Below are 21,806 nucleotides of genomic sequence, written 5' to 3'. Positions count from 1 at the left end.
AATGACTGCGCATCCGCGTGGCGGGATCTCACGGAATCTCTCACGAGATTTCGAAATAAAATGGATATATTTCCCCCTCATAACCGTATACGTTTATCGTTAAATTATTTTGTCTTTCTATCTTTGGTATCTGGTCGATCGGTGTTGGAAAGTCTACGCCTTTAAATTTGAGTCCGTCGTCTTTGGTTTATACAACCGGTTCTTCTTTATGAATTTTATATTTAGGATCGTTTTTTATTTATTTTTACTTTATCCGTATACAAGCCAAGAGCCGCTCTCAAACACCATCTCAAACACTCGTCGTCTTTGTTTTTAATGTTTATCATTGCCGTTTTCTGTTTGATACATTTTGGTAGGTCTATGTAAGAACTACCCCTCACGGGATTAAACCTGTTGATGTTGATGTACAACGCCATTATCTTTTTTAAAACCCAACCCGATCCTTGATTCGTATACCTTTCATCCTTTCTAAATAGCTGGTCGATGTCTTCTTTTAAAACCTGTTTTATTTGACTTTGATTTAAAACGACTCTCTGATCGTTAAAATGAATAGCTTCAATCGTTTCGATCGTACCATCCGGTTTGGTTTTTTCGTATCTTATTTTGATCACAAGTTCTACTTTTAAACCTCTTAACTCTCTCAATTCCGACAAATTTTATTTACAATTTGATCTTTGTGCGTATCAAAAAATCTGACTAAATCGTCGTTAAAAAGTCTAGGAATCAGTTCACAGTTTCTAAAGTTGTTTCTGAATCTCCTCGTCGCTCTAAACTTAGCCTCTTGAAAATATTCAGGTTGCCTAGAATTTTGAATCGCTGAGAGTAAATCTTTTTTCAAAAATCGACCATTATAACCCGTCGGTGTAAATTCTAGATCGTAATCGTCTACAATCTGTTTGAGCTCATGTAGTGTCTTTTTCCTCAAGTTTTTAAATTGAGCTTCGTAGTTTTTTACCCCGTCGATGTAGACTTTTCGAGAAAGATAAGCATTTCGATTGTACGGTATTTTATATCGCTGGACGTAATCACGCAGCGTGGCTTTATTCCATCTAGAAAACCCTTTAACGATTGGCTTGAACGTATTCATCATTTAGGCCAAAAAAAAAAAAATATTCGGTCTCTGGTCAGACCAAAGTTCCGGAATTGACGCGGCCACGCGGCTTTTTTTTTTTTTTTTTTTTTTTTTTTTCTTCAAGCTTGGATTGTACAGACAAGGTGGGTACTATTTTGCTTTTTTGGTGTCCTCATGTACATTGGTGTCCTCCATAATTTGCCTTGGTGCTTTCGATCATTTGCCTTGGTGCAATTTCCCATTCCTTGGTGCTCTTTGGTAAAAAAAAAAATTGAGGAGGTGCGGAAATAGAGGGCGCTGTTGGAGCTACCGCGGAACATTTTGGGAAAAAAAAAGATCGACGCGCATGATTAAAATCGACGCGCGCGCTGACCAGAGACCGACTTATTTTTTTTTTTGGCCTTATATCAATTTTTTTTTTTAATTTTTTTTAAGAGGTCAGACTTTTGGATTTATAAGCAATTAGACACATCGGCCAGTGAGAGAGATCTTCAATACGAGAGATATTTGGGGATTGGCGCCGTACCCCTCTCCTGAGGGTTTTGTCTGATGGGAGAGTGATGTTTTGGCCTGGTGTCCTCCATTGCGGGTCCAAAAAAGGGTCTATATTTCAAAATATTGGTCTTGTACCACTACCCACACCTATGGTAAAGTCTGGTACCCTCCCCTTACACCTACTGGTAGTCTCTTTTGTGAGTATGTGTGGTTCTGAAAAGAACCAGAAGATACGCTAGGGCAACCACATGATTCGTGGCATGCCTTTAGATGGTGGTTTACCAGTGTGCCAAGTTAGAGGTACATCGGATTTTAAAAAGTGCCAAAGTCGGGGGCCAGAAAAACAAAGGCTTTTCCAACAACTATGCTGAAACAGCCAATAAGGGAATAAGGAAAAACAGAGGTAATCCTCACTTTTTCTACTTGCATATTGTGTACATATTAAAACAACAACTTTTCCAAGTTGGTCCATTACCAAGACTAAGCCCATATGGCAATTTGCTAGTCACTTCATTGCATTTCTTATGACACAAATCTGTAACGGCTATTGACTTACCCCTTCATTTATGAGCCATAGTAGCATGTTAATTGTTAGCACAGCGGTCAGCAGACCTACTCGTCTGATCTTCAAAATAGGAAGTGAAGATTGTGAAGCAAAGACACCAGCCTGTGATAAACAAAAGTCGTATTCAGTAATAACTTCAAGTGTATTATTTCAAAAACATTACTTAAAGGGAATATACATCATTTGCTTTTGCTGTAATTTTCAGAAATGGATGGAATTGGGGGGTTGGAAATATAAAGCAAATATAGTTACACTGACTTTTTGGAGATTTTGGGTTCGAAAATGCTATAAAAACCAAGAAAAACGATCATTTTCCTGTAGTCTGGTTCCCTGACTCCATATAAGAAGAAACAGAGCAGTTTACATACATTGGGGAATTGTAAGGTCAGGGAACCAGTCTAGCTTGCTCGTACCCGTTCATAGGTTTGTAATCGATTGCAAACAAGTGCAATGGTCAATTGGGGCCAGTATTTGAAAAAAAGCCAGTTGTTTCCAACGCTGATCGGCCGATCAGCGTTGGAAATTGATACAAAAATACCACTTTTCTTGAAAATGACAGTATACCAGGTGCCATAATTTTACAGGATGCTTTAGACTGTCATTTACCAACATCCTGTTAAGGTATTTCGCAAAAACTTGGTAGTTTTATTTTTCGATGTTTGCAAATGTTGTATATTCCCTTTAAATAAAAAAAAATGGAGTTTTAAATTCTTGTTGTGTGGCATTCAAGTTAGGTGGGCTTAAAGGCATACAGGATCATTCGTTCAATATTTTGTAAAGGAAAATCAATACAGATCATTCTCAATTTCTAACTCATAAAATTCTTGTAATTACCATGAACATTAGTTGGTATTGCAGTATTAATGTAACAAGAAAAGTCTACCATTTTTTTTCTTGAATACTTCGAGGAAAAACTTTTGGGTCATAGTACTAATGAATTTGCCTTTAAAGTGCTTACTGATTCCATAAAGTCAAAAATAAAACCCAGTCTGATGATACCACTGATCATATTTGACCAACTCCACAAAAAAAGGATATTATGTCACAAAAGGTTGTCTACAACAGGGGAGCGCAAGGGTCCCATGGGACTGAGCATTTGCATCAAGTAGGTCTAAGTGTCACACAAAAAAAGTGAATTTGAGTTACATTACATGGTGGTAAAGCCAACAACGTAAGCTTATAATAGCGCTCCATAGCCCCTCCCATTATATTAATTACTTCCTTGGAGTTCAAATTACACAACTGAAAAAAACCCAAACAAACAGGCTTTGGATTTGGGCCCGATGCACTCGAAATTGTAATTTTAAAGATGTCAATCATAAAAAAAAAAGGTGAAAATCACATATTCACCCAATCAACGTTGAGCGGGCCATTATACGATTATGCAGAGTGCGACTAAATGTATTGATTGTTACTTGTGTGTAAAGTATGGAAGGACCTCAGTTAAAATCTTACACGGTCCTGAGTAACCTCCCTCAACTCGCTGAGCGTCACGGCCCATTTAGCATTTGGCTTGGAAGTTTCCAGTTACTCAATGGAGCATATTTGAATAATTTATTGGCCAATGGATTACGCAAACTTCTTGCCACTCACAGGTGGACGGTACATGTAACGTGCAAAGAGGCAGATTCGTGGTGAACTACGCACAACGTCTGCTTCCCTGAAGTGAAAATTCTAGGCCTCTGTTTTTGTCTGTGGGCCTGACTGTTTCAGCAGTAATATCAGTAGTAATAGGTACTGCTTGTTGCCATCGAGTAATTTGATCCACACATGTAAGCATGTAGGTAAATCCATGAGATGGTGGTAATGGACAAACTATATTAACCCTTACCCTACTAGACCCTCCAACGCATGCCAATATGTGCCTCAAGAAAATCTCCTATGTTTTTTGCATGGCCCTCCAATATCTGCCATGTCATTTCAAGGGTAACTGGACAGGCACTCCAATACATGCCACAGAGAACAATGAGAGTCCTCTGATAACAAAGTGAGTGCCCCCAGCTGGTCAGTATCAGGCACCCTCCAGGGCCTCCAACTCCTGCCAATTGGAGCCTTCACTGTTAAGACAAACTATCTGCCAATAAACTGCAGCTGGAGGGCATTGGCATAACCAACTGACATGCAGTAAACTACCCTCAGAGAGTAAGGGTTAATGTGGACATGGTTAAAGAGAGCATCAAAGCTGCTGCTGATAATTATGCCCTCAAAGAACTCCGGTCACCTTCTGAAGTACTAGCTGGCTGTAACCTTCCCAGAATAACCACGGGCGTACAAGCCACATGCTACACAAGTGGCATATGAAGCGAACGCCTGAGTGTGACTTGGGGGGGGGGGGACTACTGATCAGAGCGCAAGGCACATTGTCAACGAGTGCCCAAACAGAAAACTGGACGGTTGCATCTATCGTTCGTCTGGCCAGCTGTGACCTGATCACGACACCGTGGCTGTCAGACATGGACCTTGACAATTGATTCAGTGTTGCTACAAGAGATAGAGAGGTGTCACAGAGTGACGCTGTACCTTAACATGTTGACACTTTATGCACTTTCTGGTTGATGATCAAATATCTTTGTTAATTGGATGGCCATATGAATCTTTGTGTGATTGAACGTTGAGTAGCTCTTATTCCTGGGTGAGATGTACCATGAATAGAATTATGCCAAAATTCAGGAGGTGTGTATGGACGTGACTGACCAGTGGATATGTCACATGTAATACTACCGTGGGTGGTGAAAAGTGGCATTTCTTGAAATTGAAGATTCAACGATGTATGTAGCTTTACTAGGTCTTCATCGGTCTTCTGTTTACAAGCAATTGCGTCAAAATCCACTGTAGTAACTGATGTGATTGCGGGAGCCATAATATCAATATGGAGTCTGGAAAATGCATCTGCTGCAGCATTTTCACTGCCTTTCACATAGCGTAGTATATCTGTGCTGAACTGTGACATATAATCTAAGTGACGGATCTCCCCAGGTGAATAACGATCAGGCTTCGCTGTAAAAGCATATGTGAGGGGTTAATGATCGGTTAAGATGCAAACATCTCGAAATTCTAACATATGTCTACAATGACGAACAGACAAATATAACGCTAACAACTCGGGACCAAATCTACCGTATTTAGTTTCTGCCGGCTGTAAACGTTTTAAAAGGAGGCAATGGGCATCAAAACCTTATGAATACACTGGTGGAATGCTCCTCCAATTACAACACTGGACGCATCAGTCATGATGCAAAGTGAGCTTTCCGCATTTGGGTGTACTATAACAAAGTAGCTTCAGCTGGACAGGTTTTGGCTGTCTGAAATGCTTTCAAGGCAGTATTGGAAACTTCGGTTGCTTTTTTTTTTGGGGGGGGGGGGTTAGGCCTACCTATGTGGGGTGCTGTGGTCCAATATGGTTACAGTGTTCGATTCGTGTGCTGTGGTACATGGGTTCGAATCCTGACCGTTGGACCATGCATGCTTGTGCTCTTGAACAAGGCACTTTACCATTATTGATTCGTCCTTCGGATGGGACGTAAAGCCTTAGGTCCCGTGTGTTGTGTAAAGAACCCAGTAATACATTGCTTAGAGAAGGGTTTGCCCCGGTGTTTCTTGCAGTGGCTGCAATATATGCGCCGCAGCACCTTGAAATATGCATTGTTCTTTTGGCAAAAAGTTGTGTCCCGAAGAGTGACGTCATGATTACGTCATCAATGGTCACGTGACGTCATTACAAACGTGCATATTTTGAAGGCCTATATTTACAGAACAGTAAGTGCGATTGGGTTGAAACTTGGTATGTGGGTATATAGACCGGGATGTGTTAAAGATAAAAAATGAGGTGACGTCATGATGATGTCATCATTCGATTTGATAAGAATATTGTCATTTTGGGACCTTTTAGCCATATCTCACGGTTAAAAGTCACACATTTGTCACAAAACTGTGACAAATGTGTGACGTCATGATGACGTCATCAAAATTGTGAGTTTTAAAACACACATAAGGGAATGTCCGATCGTCTTGAAACTTGGTGGGTAGGTATATAGTGCAAAAATCCAAGGTGATGTCATGATGAAGTCATCATCTGATCTTGTATTAATTTTTAAACATTTTACATTTTTGGTGCTAGCTCAATATAACATGAAATGCAGTCAGATTGACTTTCAACTAGGCACAGACAAAAGCCCCTAAGGTTAAGGTGGTCCCAGACAAGTGACATCATGACGACGTCATCATAGGTCATGGACGTCATCTTAAAGGTGTATAATTTAAGATTATATCTAAAGAAACGTAGGTCTGATTGGGTTGGAACTTGGTATGGACATGTAGACAGGCATGTTGCAGGGGGAAAAAAATGGGGTGGCGTCATTATGACGGCATTATGGGGCATGAGACATCATCTTAAAGGTGCATATTTTAAAGCCCTATATGTGGAACTTATAGCCATGGAACTATGTTCTTGCATATAATTTACCTGACTGCATAAGGACAAAACAAAACATCAACTCATAAAAACATAATACGGAAAAACCCTATATTCTGTTCATTGAACAGACATAGTTCTAGTTAGGTGTTGGGCCTTGAGCCCAATACCTATTGTTTTTGTAAGATTTTAGTGTTTGTATTCTTCTCAGCATATTCTCAGGAATTCGTTTCCGGAACTGTTTGGAGAAATGGAAACATATATGAACTTCATTTGTCAATACATGAATGCCCAATCCACCGCAGATGGTCTTTTTTGTAATTACGTCATCATGACGTCATCATGGGTCACGTGACGTCACTCGAAAGTTTAATAAATTTAATCTTTGAAATTCCATATAAAATCAACCGTGAGAGACCGGAACCTGAAATTTGCGGGAATCGACATGGTAATACATGATCTTCATTTTATCCTGTGCGCGTAAAATCATGTGACCCTTCCTTCCGGTCGAAACTGGAAGTGCCTAATAATTTGAAAGTGGAAAAAGATATGAACTTGCTTTTAACGATTTAAGTGTCTGCCTGAATTGACCATTCAAAAAAAATAATGGGTGATGCCATGAAGTGTTGGAGCGCCCTCTAGCGGCAGGTTAAAAAACATCAAAAACGCATTTTCACTTGATGTCTGTGGCGCTTCAAAATTAATGTTCATGATGACCATAATGCAGACAACACCTGTGCGCGAAAAAAAAAATTGATTACGTCATCAAACCGGAAGTTACAATAAAAAGACCTTTAAACCTTAAAAAATTGCTAGAAAATATACCGTGATAGATATAATCAAGATTTGGCTGTATACAGCACAGTAACTATAGCTCTTGAGGTTTCTGGTAATGACGTCACAATGACGTCATCAAGTATCATATTACAAGCAATCAAAGATTTCTAGATTTAATCTTTGAAAAGCAATGTAAAATCAACTGCTACAGATTTGATTTTGTTCTTTATGGCAATCGATACAATATTGCAGGGTCTTCAGTTTTGGTATTTAGTGCAAAATCACGTGACCCTTCCTTCCGGTCGAAACCGGAAGTGCCTTATTATTTGAAATTGGCAGAAGATGCGAACTTGCTTTCAACGATTCGAGTGTCTGCCAAGGCAGTACTGTACAAACATATTACACTTGATGTCATCAAATGTTAGAGCGCCCTCTAGCGGCAATTTAAAAAACGTTGAAAACGCATTATCATTTGATGTATGTGACGAAATTTGCGGTGATCGCTTCAAACCTAACATACATGATGAACTTAATGCAGAAAAGACCTGTGCGCGAAAAAAAATGGATGACGTCATCAGACCGGAAGTTATAAAAAAAAGGCCTTTAAACCTTAAACAATTGCTAAAAAATCAACCTTGAGAGATATAATCAAGATGTGGCTATATATAGCAGAGTAAATATAGCTCTGGAGGTTTCTGGCGATGATGTCACAATGACGTCATCAAGTGTCATATTACAAGCAAATAAATATTTCCATATTTAATCTTTGAAAATCAATATGAAATCAACTGCTACAGATTTGATTTTGTTTTTTATGGCAATCAATAAAATATTCAGTATTTTATTATTTTGTTTTTTATGGCAATCAAATAAAATAGTCGGTCTCCTGACGATGACTAGAGCAGGCTAGTCGAAATCGTTGAGACCAAAGACAAGTTCGTTTAGAACTTACAGCAGGACAAAAAACTACTTAGCAAAGTTGATAATAAGCAGGACAAGTTCTTTTCAGAACTAATATCTTCTAAGCAGTAGTTATTACCACATGGTGTTACCGCAAACCGAAACGATACCGATACCCCACCATGCAAAGCCTCAAATCTTATATCAATAAAATATTGCAGGGTCTTCATTTTTGGTTTTAAGTGCAAAATCATGTGACCCTTCCTTTCGGTCAAAACCGGAAGTGCCTTATTAATTGAAATTGGCAGAAGATGCGAACTTGCTTTCAATGATTCGAGTGTCTGCCTAGGCAGTACTGTACAACAATTTTACAGGTGACGTCATCAAATGTTAGAGTGCCCTCTGGCGGCATGTTGAAAAGTCAAACATGGATTTAAACATGCATATTTTGAGTTGATGTGTGTGGCAAAGTTTGCGGTAATCCATGGCCCAACACCGTGTAGTTGTTCCTACAACCTCTAGTTATCTTTGTCTTTGTGCTTTTCTCATCCCCTGTAAGTAATATATTGATGTTGCACATCTTTTAACATGAAAAGCACACTGCCAAAAATTATTTCTTACTTAGGAACACTTTTCTTGAAATTAGAAAACTATTCTAGATTTAAGATAATTTGTAAGAAAAAAGAAAACGGGCAAGAAAATCCTTCTTAAAATATTTAATAAAATATACTTGAAGAAATTATATCTTCTTATAAGATTTTTTTCTCAATATTATTCTCATTACAAGAAAATTTTCTAATTTTAAGACCATTTCTTATATGAGAAATTTGTTCAAGAACTGCGAACTGTGTTTTTCTCATATTTGCCATCTATTTTCCTATTTTAAGAAAATATTTCCTATTTTAATAAAAACAATTCTTGTATCCAAAAAAATGCTACACTTCAAGAAAATTATTCTTGCCAAGTGTTCTTTGTTGATGCATTGTAATACAAAAAAAAATTATTTCTCATTTTAAGAAAACTTTCCTTGAATGAAATTAAAATTGTATGACTTTGGCCATAACACCAGAGGGCGCTGTTGGGGGAGTGGCCAACTGAAATTTAAAAGTGTATTGTTTCAGCTGTTAGGCCTGAACATTCACTTATCATTTCCATCATTTTTTTTCTGCCACAGGTATGTTCAAATGTTAGTTTTATTTCATGTTTCAACTTAATTAACATAGATTTAGGATGGCTATTTGTATGAACTTTATTGTTGAAGATGTTTAAGGACTGAAAAGATTGAAAGTTGTGTAAGTTTCAGATCGGTAGTTGCAAAGTTATGTGCATGTAAATACACGTGTAATACATGTATTGAACATTGCACACATAACCCACGCAGCGTGAGTGAGATAGCAATTCCTTTTCTTTTATAGAAAGTAACACATAAAGTGGAAGTCACTGATATGAAAATTGATTTTTAGAATTGTTAGAAGTTAATCTGAGTTTGGAGATTAGGCTCTGCCTGAGAAGTAAATCTAAGTTTGGAGATTATGCTCAAATTAAAGTAAGGTTTGAAGTTCAAACACCAATAAAAATAGTTATGACAGTGACAAAATTTTTAAATAAAGTTGTTGGGTGAAAATACTATTATTGAAATGAGCAAACTATACAGGGTGATTAAAAAAAGGTAAGCCTGAAACAAAGGATTTTATTTGTTAAATATGAACACAATGTCTTCATGGCATCCATTGCTGTTATGGATGAATGCATACCATTGCCTTGAAGTTAGCTTGCTAAATTGTTTTCTTGTAGAAGGAAAACAATTCTCATTAATTTGTACTAAGATTTATGATGTCTTTTCTTATGGAATCCGAGAAAACCTCAGCAGAAACAAGAAAAAAAAAACCAAGATTACAATTCCAACTAGGAGTTAATTGTCTTGATTCAAGAAAAGGAAAAAGGCTTTCTTGTGTCATTCCTAATCCTAGAAAATGGTAACAAGAAAGTTTTTCTTAAAATAAGAAACATACTGAGAAAAGTTTAGAAAAAAAAAATTCTTAATTTGACAAAAGTTAAGAAAGAAACAAGAAAATAAACTAGATTTGTTTTTTGCAATATCAAGGGGTTATATTCTTGATTCAAGAAAAGGAAAGAGGTTTTCTTGTGTCACTCCCTAGGAAATTGTAACAAGAAGAAAAAAATTCTTGCAGTTTTTCTTAAAATAAGAAACATAACTGAGAAAAGTTTAGAATTTTTTTTTCTTATTTTGACAAAAGTTAAGAATTTTTTTTTATCTTAAATCAAGAACATTAGGAAAAAAAACAGATAAAAAGTTTCTTAAAACAAGAATTGGCCTTTTAGAAATTTTTTCTTGTGTCACTCCCTAGAAAAAATAACTTGTTTTAAGTTTTTTTTTCTCAAAATAAGAAATATATTTTTGGCAGTGCATCGCCCAAATCTGACCAGCTTCATCCTAAAATAGGGTAAGATAACATGATACAAAGACAACACAATAAAGCCCAATTGTAGACAGGATCTTGTAGTACAAAGGTATTTTGTTATATTGAGTTCCTATTTAAATCTTACCTGAAAGCAGAGTTGTAATGATGCATACAGCTCTGGACATGAGGCGGTATCATGTTTTGGCCTTGCCTTGGCAGCTGCCACTCTTATTGTGTAACTGCTAAATTGTACAACAGCCAACTGTAAAACAAGCAGCAAAGAAACAAAAACTAAATATTTCCAGAGTCACACATATACAGGGTGTCTCACACACACAAAAACAAGCCCTCAACTTTAATTTTAAAAAAATACACAGCAAATATCTATACATATTTAGAGAGTATAATCCATTAGTTTTCCAACAACGTAAACGTCTTTCCAATCAGGTAAATATTGATTGAGTTATGGCCAATTGTAAGGAAGTACCGCTTTTTCATTTTTTCCACGGCGACTGATATTTTGACAGCTACAATAAGAACACGGGCCGAAACTTGCATTTGAGAAGAAAGACTACCAAGTAGAGGGCAGAGACAACCACAAAAAGCAGCAAACTTAACATCTAAGAAGTTAATCTAACAGATCTTTTCAGGACTATACCATTACTTCCAAAAGGACAAATGACTATTGTTGCAAAAATAAAATAATAAAATGAACAAAATAAATAAAGATTAAAACATTAGACAGAAAAACTTCCCTCACCCCAAATCCATTACATTCCTAACAAATGACAATTGAGATAGGATCAGATTGAAAAATCAGCACTTATTTCGACGCTTTGTTTCGCCGATGTAGTGGAAACCGCATAGTTGGCAGGAGATACAATATACAACGTTGGTAGATACACAAGTGAATTGTCCACTGGGTGTATAACTGCTCTACAGGAGGTACATAGATGACATAGTTGGTGTAACATCATCCACAAGGGAGGAAATTAACAACTTCATTGAATTTGTTTGCAAATATCATCCTGCCCTGCAATTCACCTCAGAGACCACACTCTACTTCCTCGACATTCAACTTCGGATTGATGGTGAATGGTTGGTAACCTCCATGTTCTACAAGCCAACTGACTCCCACAGCTGCCTGCAATACGACTTATACTACATGTACTGTGTGCATCACCTTGATTTGGACTATTACCCTACGTGTAAACCCTACCTGTGTGTGGCAGTTCGTACACACAAAAGAGACCCTATTGTTGACAACCATTCATCCGTGAAAACAATCCAACAGTAAAAAGCATTTGCTACCTGTTGTCTAGTAATTGCTGAACAGTAAAGGAAAACTTGTATTCATGTGGAATCAAGCATTTGCTTTTCCTTAATGCTTTTACTCCAAAGTAAATGCTTTTACTTTTTGCTTAAGCTTCCTAGCATTTGCTAGTTTTTATTAATACGACCCAATTGGGTCGTATGTATAAAAACTAGCATTTGCTTTTACTACCTATTTTTAAGCATTTACTTGCATTTGTATGAATAAAAATGAAGCAAATGCTTTTACAAGAAAGCATTTGCTGAAAGCTAAAAGTATTTACTTTTTACTTGTTAGCTTTTGCTAGACTAGAAGTGTTTACTTCATTTCGTATGAATAAAAAGGAGTAAATGCTTCAGATTTCAAGAATTTACTAGTCATTTTTCAAGGCTGGGTTGGGGCAGCCTTGAAAATATAAAGCAAATACTTCTGCGCAAAAACTGCTGCATTTATTAATATTAATCGCCCCAAAATTAACAAAAAAACGTTAATAAACTACATATAATACCATACACTGTATTTTGACTAACATTTATGCGCAATTTAAATACTTTTTTATTATTTATTTTATTACTAGAAGAAACGATAATTGTGCATTTTGTTCACGATATGAGTGTTAGCGTAAAATTCAGTGCGGCATAGAATGATTAAAGATAAATTTTATCCAACGGCACCCTAGGGACTGAACAAAATGAAATCATTTGTTTAGTTTATTAGGTCACCAATCTTTGCAAACTAATATTTTTTTTATATTTTAATAAACAAAACTCTTTGTATATTGAATGTTGGTATGATTTTACCCGCTTTAACACGTGTGTGATTTTTATGCAATTGTGACGTCTACAGGACACTGTGCACCTGTACAATTTTCATGAACGATGAAAGTATACATTTTGCATTCTGGAACTGCCGAAAAGTGTCATGATTTTTGCTGGATTTGAGGATCAAAATGTATGTACTACTACATGTACTGTTTGCTTTACCTTGATTTGGACTTTTACACCACGTGTAAACCCTCCGTGTCTGTGTGTGGCAGTTCGTACACACGAAAGAAACCCTATTGTTGGCAATCATTCGTCCATGAAAACAATCCAACAGAAAGAAGCATTTGCTGCCTGTTGTCTAGTAAATGCTGAACAGTGAAAGGAAAACTTTTATTCATACAAAATCAAGCATTTGCTTTTCCTTAATGCTTGTACTCCAAAGTAAATGCTTTTACTTTTTGCTTAAACTTCCTAGCATTTACTAGTTTTGTAAAAAACGACCCATTAATTCCTTTGGCAAAAAGCAGCACAGCTAAAAAAAAAAATTCTCCCACACAAGAACCCTTTGAATGAAGGTGATGGGGTGGAAGTGGGCAATTTAAAAGTAAATCTCTCCCATTGTTAATTTCTCCCATTGGGCTGTGACAAAGTGAGCCTTAAGTTGCACTTTCTTTACCCACTAAAACCAGCCAGCAGAATAAGAAGTTGCCCCATTGGCTGAAAGTCTTATGTAACATAAGTTGTCACTGGTCAAAACTTATAAGCTGATTGGCTGACACAGTATGCAAACAGCACTGGATCCTGTTTACAATCCTGTGTTTTTAAGTACTATACAGACATGAAAAAGTTTCCCACATTAGGAGCTGATACTGTGCAGAATCTTCTAATTTCCACCCGATTTGTAACGCCATTTGTGCAAGAAAACCTTTACCCATCCACACACACACAGACCTTCACAGTGTACTGCCACCAAATTATTGATTTTCAGTTAGGCAAAAGCAACACAGTAAAGATACAAGAGTTTTCTACAATCCCGGCCAAAATGGTTGGGACACGTGACGACAAGCACACCCTCCCCCAGTCCCCCACTCCCCCGTGTCAATGTTGTTATCTCCAGCTGGAGCACAGACCGCGCAATGAGAGACAAGATTGACCGGGGGCCGGGGGCCCAGCGAGATTTGGCCAGGATTGTAGGTCACAAAGTGCAATGTCCTTTTGTGAAGTGAAACTTCATTCTCATAGCTTACATACCCGGTAATGCATATTCATGAAAAAGTTTGCCACCTCAGCAGCTGATTGGCGGCTCATGACAGCTCAGGATCCTGTGTTGGTACAAACTTTGCAATGGAATTTTGTGCAGTGAATCTTTACACATGTATACAAAGGCATGCGCACACATGCATGAGTGTTTGCAAATAGTAGAATTCTACAATGAGACTTCAATATCGAAGATCCGAAGTAAACTGTATGCATCACAGCTAATCTCTCATTGTGAACTGTATACGCAGCAGTTAATTAATTTGATGTGGCAATTTCCTAGGCATTATTTCAAACGAGTAATTTAACCAACAGAAAAATTCTGGGAATAAAGCATTTGATCATTTATTGATAAAATGTCTCAAAATCAAGATTTTAATTGAAAGAAAGATTGACAATGGTAAAGCCTAATTGTTGAATGAGATTAATCAGATTTTAAGTTAAATATGGGGGGGGGGAATATGACCATTATTGTTGTGAATTTACGGTTGGTGAAAAACATACTTTTTCTATATTAAACGAAGTTGGGCAGAATGAGCTGAAAATTTGGTAACAACCTACATGATTAAACTACCTATATTTTAGAACTACTAGCAGGAGGCACCCGCTAGCTGGGTGCTGTCGTAAAGTTTGTATTGTTTACAGGTTTAAAAAAAGTTGTCAGTGGAAAAAAGAAATGAGGATTGAGGTACGTAAATAACCAAAATCTAGGGTAAATCGGCCAGGGTTACTTGATACTATTGTAACGTCGACCAGATCTTGCATTTTTACACGTCAGACGAAGGAAACCACAGACACTATTCTTCAGGGTTTCGGGGCTCTAGGCCGTTTATTCTTGCCACTTTCTTTACAGGAGGCTCTCTCTTTATACAACTCACAACAAAAAGGAACGCTATACAAAATGTCACACTACTGAGTCGGCACAGTCTGGCAACAGGTCTCCCTGCCCAAGCGCAGGGGTCCTGATGCTACGGTTGAACCTTGGGTCCGTGCTGGCTCCCTCTGCCGGTGGCCCGGCACCGACGTTACACTATCATCTGACTGTCTGACTAGACAGACATTTTGTTTATTGTCTGTCTCTGATAAATCCCCCGAAATATCGGAATTCCCGTGAAGCACATCAGCTACAGAGAGCCTACCTTTGCAATGAGCACCGGCTTTTGAAAACCGGAAGTGGGAAGTCAACTGTTTTGAGAGAAAACGTGACAAATTTATCAACGAAACTAATTCTACCTCCATGATTCATCATAACGCTGCTGACAGTGCGCTCTCAACTAATGTAACATAGTCATGTTTTGAAATGCATTATTCATAATTGTATGATCAACGTACAGTTTTGCGACCTTTTTTAATCATCATAAATAATCATACATAACGTTATGTTTTGCGTACTAGCGTGTGTGAACTTGTTTTAGAGTGTTTTCAAAGAGATAATGTTGTAATATTTTAAGTATTGAAAGTCTAAAAGAAAGAAATTTGCCAAAAGGCAAAGCAAAAAGAATAAATCTTTTTTTCACGTCCCAAACTGTGATTTCAAAGGTGGTCCAATGGGGTCATATACTATTTTAGCACTGCGTATACATGTACTGGATGCATCTTTCATCAGACATCATGTGTGCAGCGCCTAGCATACTCCTCATGAATCTTAAATCAGACATCATGTGTCACCGCACACTTCCGATTGTGTGACCGCCTCTTCCGTGACACACAGACATCAGACAGACAGACATCGTAGGATCTTTCAATATAGGATGGTTCTCTTGATTATTGGAAATAGTCAGGAACACTAAAAAAATGATGTCTATTCCAAATGACCTGGTCATGAAAAATTTCTGAAAGTGCGTGTATGACATGCATGCGCTGTCCTCATTGGTCAAATCCCCAAACAACGTTGCAGTTTGACTAATCACGCACCGCGACACTCAGCACTGGGGTGCCTTTGAATGTCAGGTACCTTGCTCCACACGGGCTTATATTAAATTAAGCAAATGCGGACTAAAGGCGCCTGACTAGATAATAAGCTGGTTGCCTGTCCTCTTGAACAGGGAAGTAAAACAATGTCCGGAAAGACATTTTAAAAGACTTCAAATCACAAATATTAATCAGGCATTGTTTTCTTGTATTTTTTCGCTCTATTGTTTTCGTGGGACAAATGTAATGTCCACCATGCTATTTCTAGAGCCTGGAATGGAAAGTTGGGGCTGGGGTTTGAAATCACTGTGATTGTTTTCTGTTACTAGGCTAGGAAGAATATTTCTATTGATTTTCCTTTTGTTGGGTTGGAAGTGATAAAAGTGGAAACTGTTTTCTTTTCCCTTTTATTCTTTGACAAGTTTGGCCAGAAAATAAAATAAATATACACACAACGCTTTTTTGTCTAGAGTCAGAAATTGAAGGGGGTTATTACTCTCAATTTGTGCATGTAGAAACAGATTCCTATAGGTTAGTTTCAATTAATGTGTGGTTGAAATTGATTATTATAATAACAAGAAAAGTAGTGTTAAAAAACACAAATGGCTACTGCACTTGTGACGTTCACTCGTTCAGGGACGCACATCATACAAGTGTAGCTTGAAATTTCCAGCATTACTGCACAATGACATCATTGGCGTGACATGGGGAGATTGGCCAGTAGCACTGGAACGAAGCCCCTGACTCAGACGGCGGTTTTTGCTTTTTGCCGATGTTTCCAATTATCGTTCAAATAAAAAGTCACCTATATGACTGTAGATTTATCCTTATTGCAGCAGAGGATCCATGCAAAATGAAAAAAGAATCAAGCCGAACAAGATAAAAAGAGACATTTTTGGTGCAACTTCGGGTGTGTACAAAAAAATCCTTGGTTCATTAATGTACACGTACACACCTGCAGCGCATCATAAGGGGGGGGGGACCAAATCGCATCCGAGGATCATTCACAACAGCCAATTACAGGGCCGTATCATATTATTAATGCCAATTAATAAATACCTTGGAGAGTTGATGGTTTCTGATTGGTCGAGACTCGATCACGTGGCCGGTCATTAACGGTGATAATGGACCGGCTTCAAAGATCAAGCGAATAAATGGCCCCTGAACCAGCATTGATCAAGCCCCGTTAAGCCCCATGCAAGCCAATGATTGGTCAAAATATAGTAACGGTCCTGCGGTAGCTTTTAACAATTGAGCACTGCACATGCGCTCAACCCCCATCGCGTGAGACTGACGCGCGCGTACGCAACACAGTTGCTAGGGATGCGTGCGTGCGCGCGCGTAAGGAAGTTTTGAAACGACATCGTACAGCAGTGCAGTATATACTGAGGATGTTTACGACGAAAGCGTAGATCTACGATTTATTTTCTTTTGAAACACTTCACCCACCGACATATTTACCTTTCCTAAACCAAGCATCTTTGTAATTCCGGACACAAGGAATGTGTAAACAAGATTTCAGCTTCCTCCATCAGGTAAAGATATGAAAACATTGTTGTAATTTGTTTCGCTACGGCAGCAGTTTCTGTTGAGATTACGTCGTTATAGCTGTTAAGCTAAAATATGGCCCATGAACATGAACACAAAAAAGTCTGGAAATATCGCCGGAAAAAAGTCACAAAATTGGAGCATTTTAACTGTTTATTTCGTTATAAAGGTATTTATTAATGGGAATAACAGTGTGAGGATCCGGTCTTCACTGCGTGATAATGACCGGGTGTGGGGGTGACCGCTGTTAATGGACCTCGACTTCGTCTCGGTCCATTAACAGCGGTCACCCCCACACCCGGTCATTATCACGCAGTGAAGACCGGCTCCTCACACTGTTATTCCCTTAGTAGAACATCCAACAGCCCTTGGTCTACGGACTGTACTGTGTATGTCGAATGTAATACTGACCCAGCAGTAGTTATATGTACTACTCGGCATAAATAATCGAGGCGCCCTGTGATTGGCTGTTCTGATCCTCGGATGTGATTTTGTCCCCGCATATTATACTGCCACAGCGCTTCGCTCGTACCCCCTGCCCTGCAAAGCAAAGATCCTATAGCGCTATAGGATCTTTGCTGCAAACAGGATGCTGGGATACGCTGATGAGCTTCACAGAATCTTGTGAAGGAAGTGGCCTATGACCTATGTATAAAGCATCTGGCTGCAGCTGTTTGAGACCGCAGTTAGCTGTGTGCGCAAATGCTATCCGAAAACTTTCCCTTAGAAATGCGCACATTCCATACCGGATGTGATTTCTGATTCATTGCAGACCATGTGGACAAATTTGGCTATCTGACCCATCGTGAATTCGAAATGGAGCCAAAGCAAGTGACGAGAATTGAAAATTTTCAAAACAGATACCTTATACACATTTTCCAACATCATTACAATTTTCAGCGAAATAAAAAGCTTTTATGAATGGGAATAAAATAGTGATGACTCAGTCTTAACGACTGTTTTAAACCTTGCCGAGTCGTGGCCGTGATGACGTTGCAGGTCACAGGTCACGTAAAATCTATCCAAAAGAGCGTGAATTCAACAGCGTATCCCAGCGTCCTGTTTGCAGGGCGGGGAGTACGAGCGAACCTCAGCACAGGCTAGGCGAAGATGCTACGTACGTGAGTACGTTCAATGCAACCATTACCAGTGTTCATTCGTGCGTATGCTTTCGTTTCACGGAACCCATTGCAGCAGATTCTTGAAGGTTTGAGCTGGCCTCGACTGATTCGCTGAGGCCGGAAGGTTCCGAGGCCGAGGGCCAAGGCCAAGGCCGAGGCCATGAAAATCGACCGAGGCCGGCCTCGAGACCTCCAACACCGGTTAAAGTGGTCAGAAATTGTCTCAGATCGCACCACAGAGCATGTAATATCCATTTCTTGATCCACCATTGCTTTCACAATAACTTTTAATGAATTTTACAAAGTGGGAAATCATAGATGTCCTCTTTATAATCAACTGAAAAACAAGTATTAAAAACATCAAAAAATTGTGAGAGGAAATTGCTCTAGGCCTACACTGTTTAAAAGCGTAAAATGCACACAGAGATTAATTTTTTTCCCTAGACTTTTCTGGTGTGTAGCTGGAGTGGATGGAGAGACGCAACACTTGGAAATGATGAAGGAGAAAGCAAGTAAGGTATGAAATTGCTGCAGACTGACTGAGGAGATATTGGAAGAGCATGGGTGGGAAACACCTTTCGAGAAAACCCAATACACCTACAAAAAAAAATCATTTTCTTCCTCGTCTCCATCCAAGTATATTTTATATCGAGACAGCTTCATCTTTACGGCTGACTTGGATGGCATCTTGTGACGTCTCACTTGTCTTGATGAAGCTTGCAGAATCCTTTGGAGACTTGGCAGTAGGTGGCATTTTTGAAGGCGGGGGCATCTGGGGGATTCAGGGTGTTGATGAGGGTCTACCACTTCAAGTGGAGCACACGGAGGTGGCACTTCAGCATGTTCAGGCTGACATTCGATGCATCTGCGCCTGGTCATCAGCTTTACAAAATAAAGAACAACATTTATATACATAAAAAAAAATTGTTGTGATATACCTTCCTTGACTTTAATAGTCTTACATCCTATACAATCATTAAGACTGCTTTGTTCTCCCTTTAACCAAAAAAATGAAAATTGTGTGTCATTCTGATGGTTTGGCCAAACTGATGTTTGAAAAACCAGCTTTGTCAAATATAACCCCCAACTGACAGAATTCAGATAAACCACATTTTGCATGCATATAGATTACATGTCTGTAAATTGGCACAAGCTAGCATGTGTTAAATCATTTAATTTAGTCTGAATCCCAGGCATCCATAAAACACCATCTTACAGCAGGAAATCAAATCTTATCTGGGTTGATGCATGGGTATTTGTCTCTGGCTGTCTGCAACAGTTTGTTGTGCAGCTTCAGGAAGGATGTAAAAACTCCTTCCACAAGTCATTCGTGTCAATATGGAGAACGTACAGGGTTTAAAAAAAAAAACAGAACCCCAAAAAATATATTTCATAATTAAAAAATATGTAGCACCAAAAATAATAATGACTGGAAAGCCAATTTCAGAAACTACTTTTAGATGAAAAAATTACTGAAATTGCTCAATCCGTTCAAAGAATATCACCATTTTTTGACTCACCCTGTACAAGATGCGGCTCATCACTAAAAGTGAAATGTCTTGAGCAAGGTTTCGCGAGACGCAAAATGGTGCTCTCTGGTTTTGTAATAATTCTGGAACAAACAAGTCGAGATAATGGGGCGGGAATCTGGTAATCGAATCTCCAAAAATCTTCACGCGAAACCCTGGTTTCCTTAGTACAGTAAGTACTAAGCAGTCCGGTCATGCTAATAAGCGTCAACAAGCATCAACAAACACGATTAGTGCCAACAAAACATAAACGAGCTCAAAATGTACTTTTGAGCTTCAAAAAAGCTATAATCATATTCAATAGACTTTCATACTTGTATTACGTAAGAAATAGGAGAAATTCACGTTCACAATCCCACAAAAAAAAAAGGATCTTTTAGCTCAACAATTTACGGTCCTTTTTTTTCGGCGGCAATTTGTTTTGCACATGGTTTTGCACATAACATATCCCAGAAAAACAGGATAGCGGTCAGTTTCGCTGAAAAAACGGCACCATTGTTGCACTTTTTTGCCTAAAGGTAAACTTTTAAACATAATTTTAAATATTGTTATACGTTGGAAAAAAAAATTTAATTAGGAGCCCACTGAGAACTGTGAACATCTTTTTTTTCAACTTAAAAATATGTGTACAACTTGTTGACGCTTGTGGACGCTTTAATAGCACAACCCAACTTTCCAAGGACACTGCTGATTGCCACTGAAAAATACACACTTGTGCATAAGCAAATCAAAACAGAGGAAGATCTCTTTATTTACCAGACTGTGGTTCAATGGCTTCTACATTCAGCTGGCATGAATACTTAACAATTGTTGACTGCTGTGATGTGGGATATGACGTTTTGAACACCCAAAGGGTGCATATATAGCACCCGAGGCGAAGTCCCTCGGGTGTTCAAAACGCCATATCCCACATCACAGCAGTCAACAATTGTTGTGTTATACCTCTGTCTTGGATTCATTGGATTTTGATGTAAAAATCACAAAAACAAACGGCAGTAAATACAACAATCACGACAATCGAACGGCAACTCACATGCATGTCGCATGCTTGAAACAGCTGATCGTCTGCTAGTTCGCTGCCCACACTCATGTGTGAAAAAATAGTGTGGGTACCAATGAAACAAGCATTTCACACCGTACGTGCCGTATATGTACAAAGTCATAGCACACCCCCTGTGGGATATCACGTACATGATATCCCAAAGGGAGTGTGCCACGACTTTTTATAAACTTAACGCGTGATCGTTCTCTAGGCCAATGAAAATTAACACAGTATTCAAGATGGAGGTATAACAATAACATTTGTCCTCTTCAAAGTGTTACCAACAAAAAAGGAAAGGACAGACTCTCCAATAACTCAATGAGTGTTTTCCTTACAAATTCATAGATTTTTTTTACATAAACCATATTTTTATTGTTAATTTTTTTTGGGGGGGGGGGGAAATGTTTGTAACATACATTGTATCATGACTCCCAAAAACTGTTTCATGCAGATAACCTACATTGTAAACTAACCGTCTGATTTTAAAATGGACCAACTTGACCTGCAAGTGCAACCATTTATTACACGTAGGCTACATGTGTACATGTATGTCTTGTGTACTTGATGTGGTAGTCGTGTAGTTTAGGACCCCGTTCCCATATAAGAGAATGAAAAGACACTTTGTGTTTTGGAACTTAATACTTAAACATTTGGCAGCGGTACAAGCGGGAAAAGTCAC

The 21,806-nt window shown here is 38.4% G+C and overlaps 1 protein-coding gene and 1 long non-coding RNA gene across 2 annotated transcripts in view; both read right to left on the bottom strand.

Annotated features, from left to right (window-relative positions):
- Positions 1-21,806, bottom strand: part of LOC119728900 (battenin-like) — a 47,628-nt gene that overhangs the window by 13,628 nt on the left and 12,194 nt on the right. Inside the window, exons 4-5 of the mRNA XM_038201332.1 lie at positions 10,789-10,905; positions 2,124-2,234 (exon numbers count right to left, since the gene is read on the bottom strand). Of these exons, the coding sequence (XP_038057260.1) occupies positions 2,124-2,234; positions 10,789-10,905 (228 nt within the window). The remainder of the gene's footprint in view (positions 1-2,123; positions 2,235-10,788; positions 10,906-21,806) is intronic.
- Positions 18,826-20,932, bottom strand: LOC119728902. The gene is made up of 2 exons (XR_005271158.1): positions 20,077-20,932; positions 18,826-19,438 (listed from the first exon to the last, which is right to left on the bottom strand). It is a non-coding gene; the product is annotated as an uncharacterized LOC119728902 (long non-coding RNA).

This window comes from Patiria miniata, unplaced genomic scaffold (assembly GCF_015706575.1).
Source record: "Patiria miniata isolate m_02_andy unplaced genomic scaffold, ASM1570657v1 HiC_scaffold_20, whole genome shotgun sequence".
In the NCBI taxonomy this organism is placed as follows: Eukaryota; Metazoa; Echinodermata; class Asteroidea; order Valvatida; family Asterinidae; genus Patiria; species Patiria miniata.
This window is presented reverse-complemented; position numbering and strand designations above follow the sequence as displayed.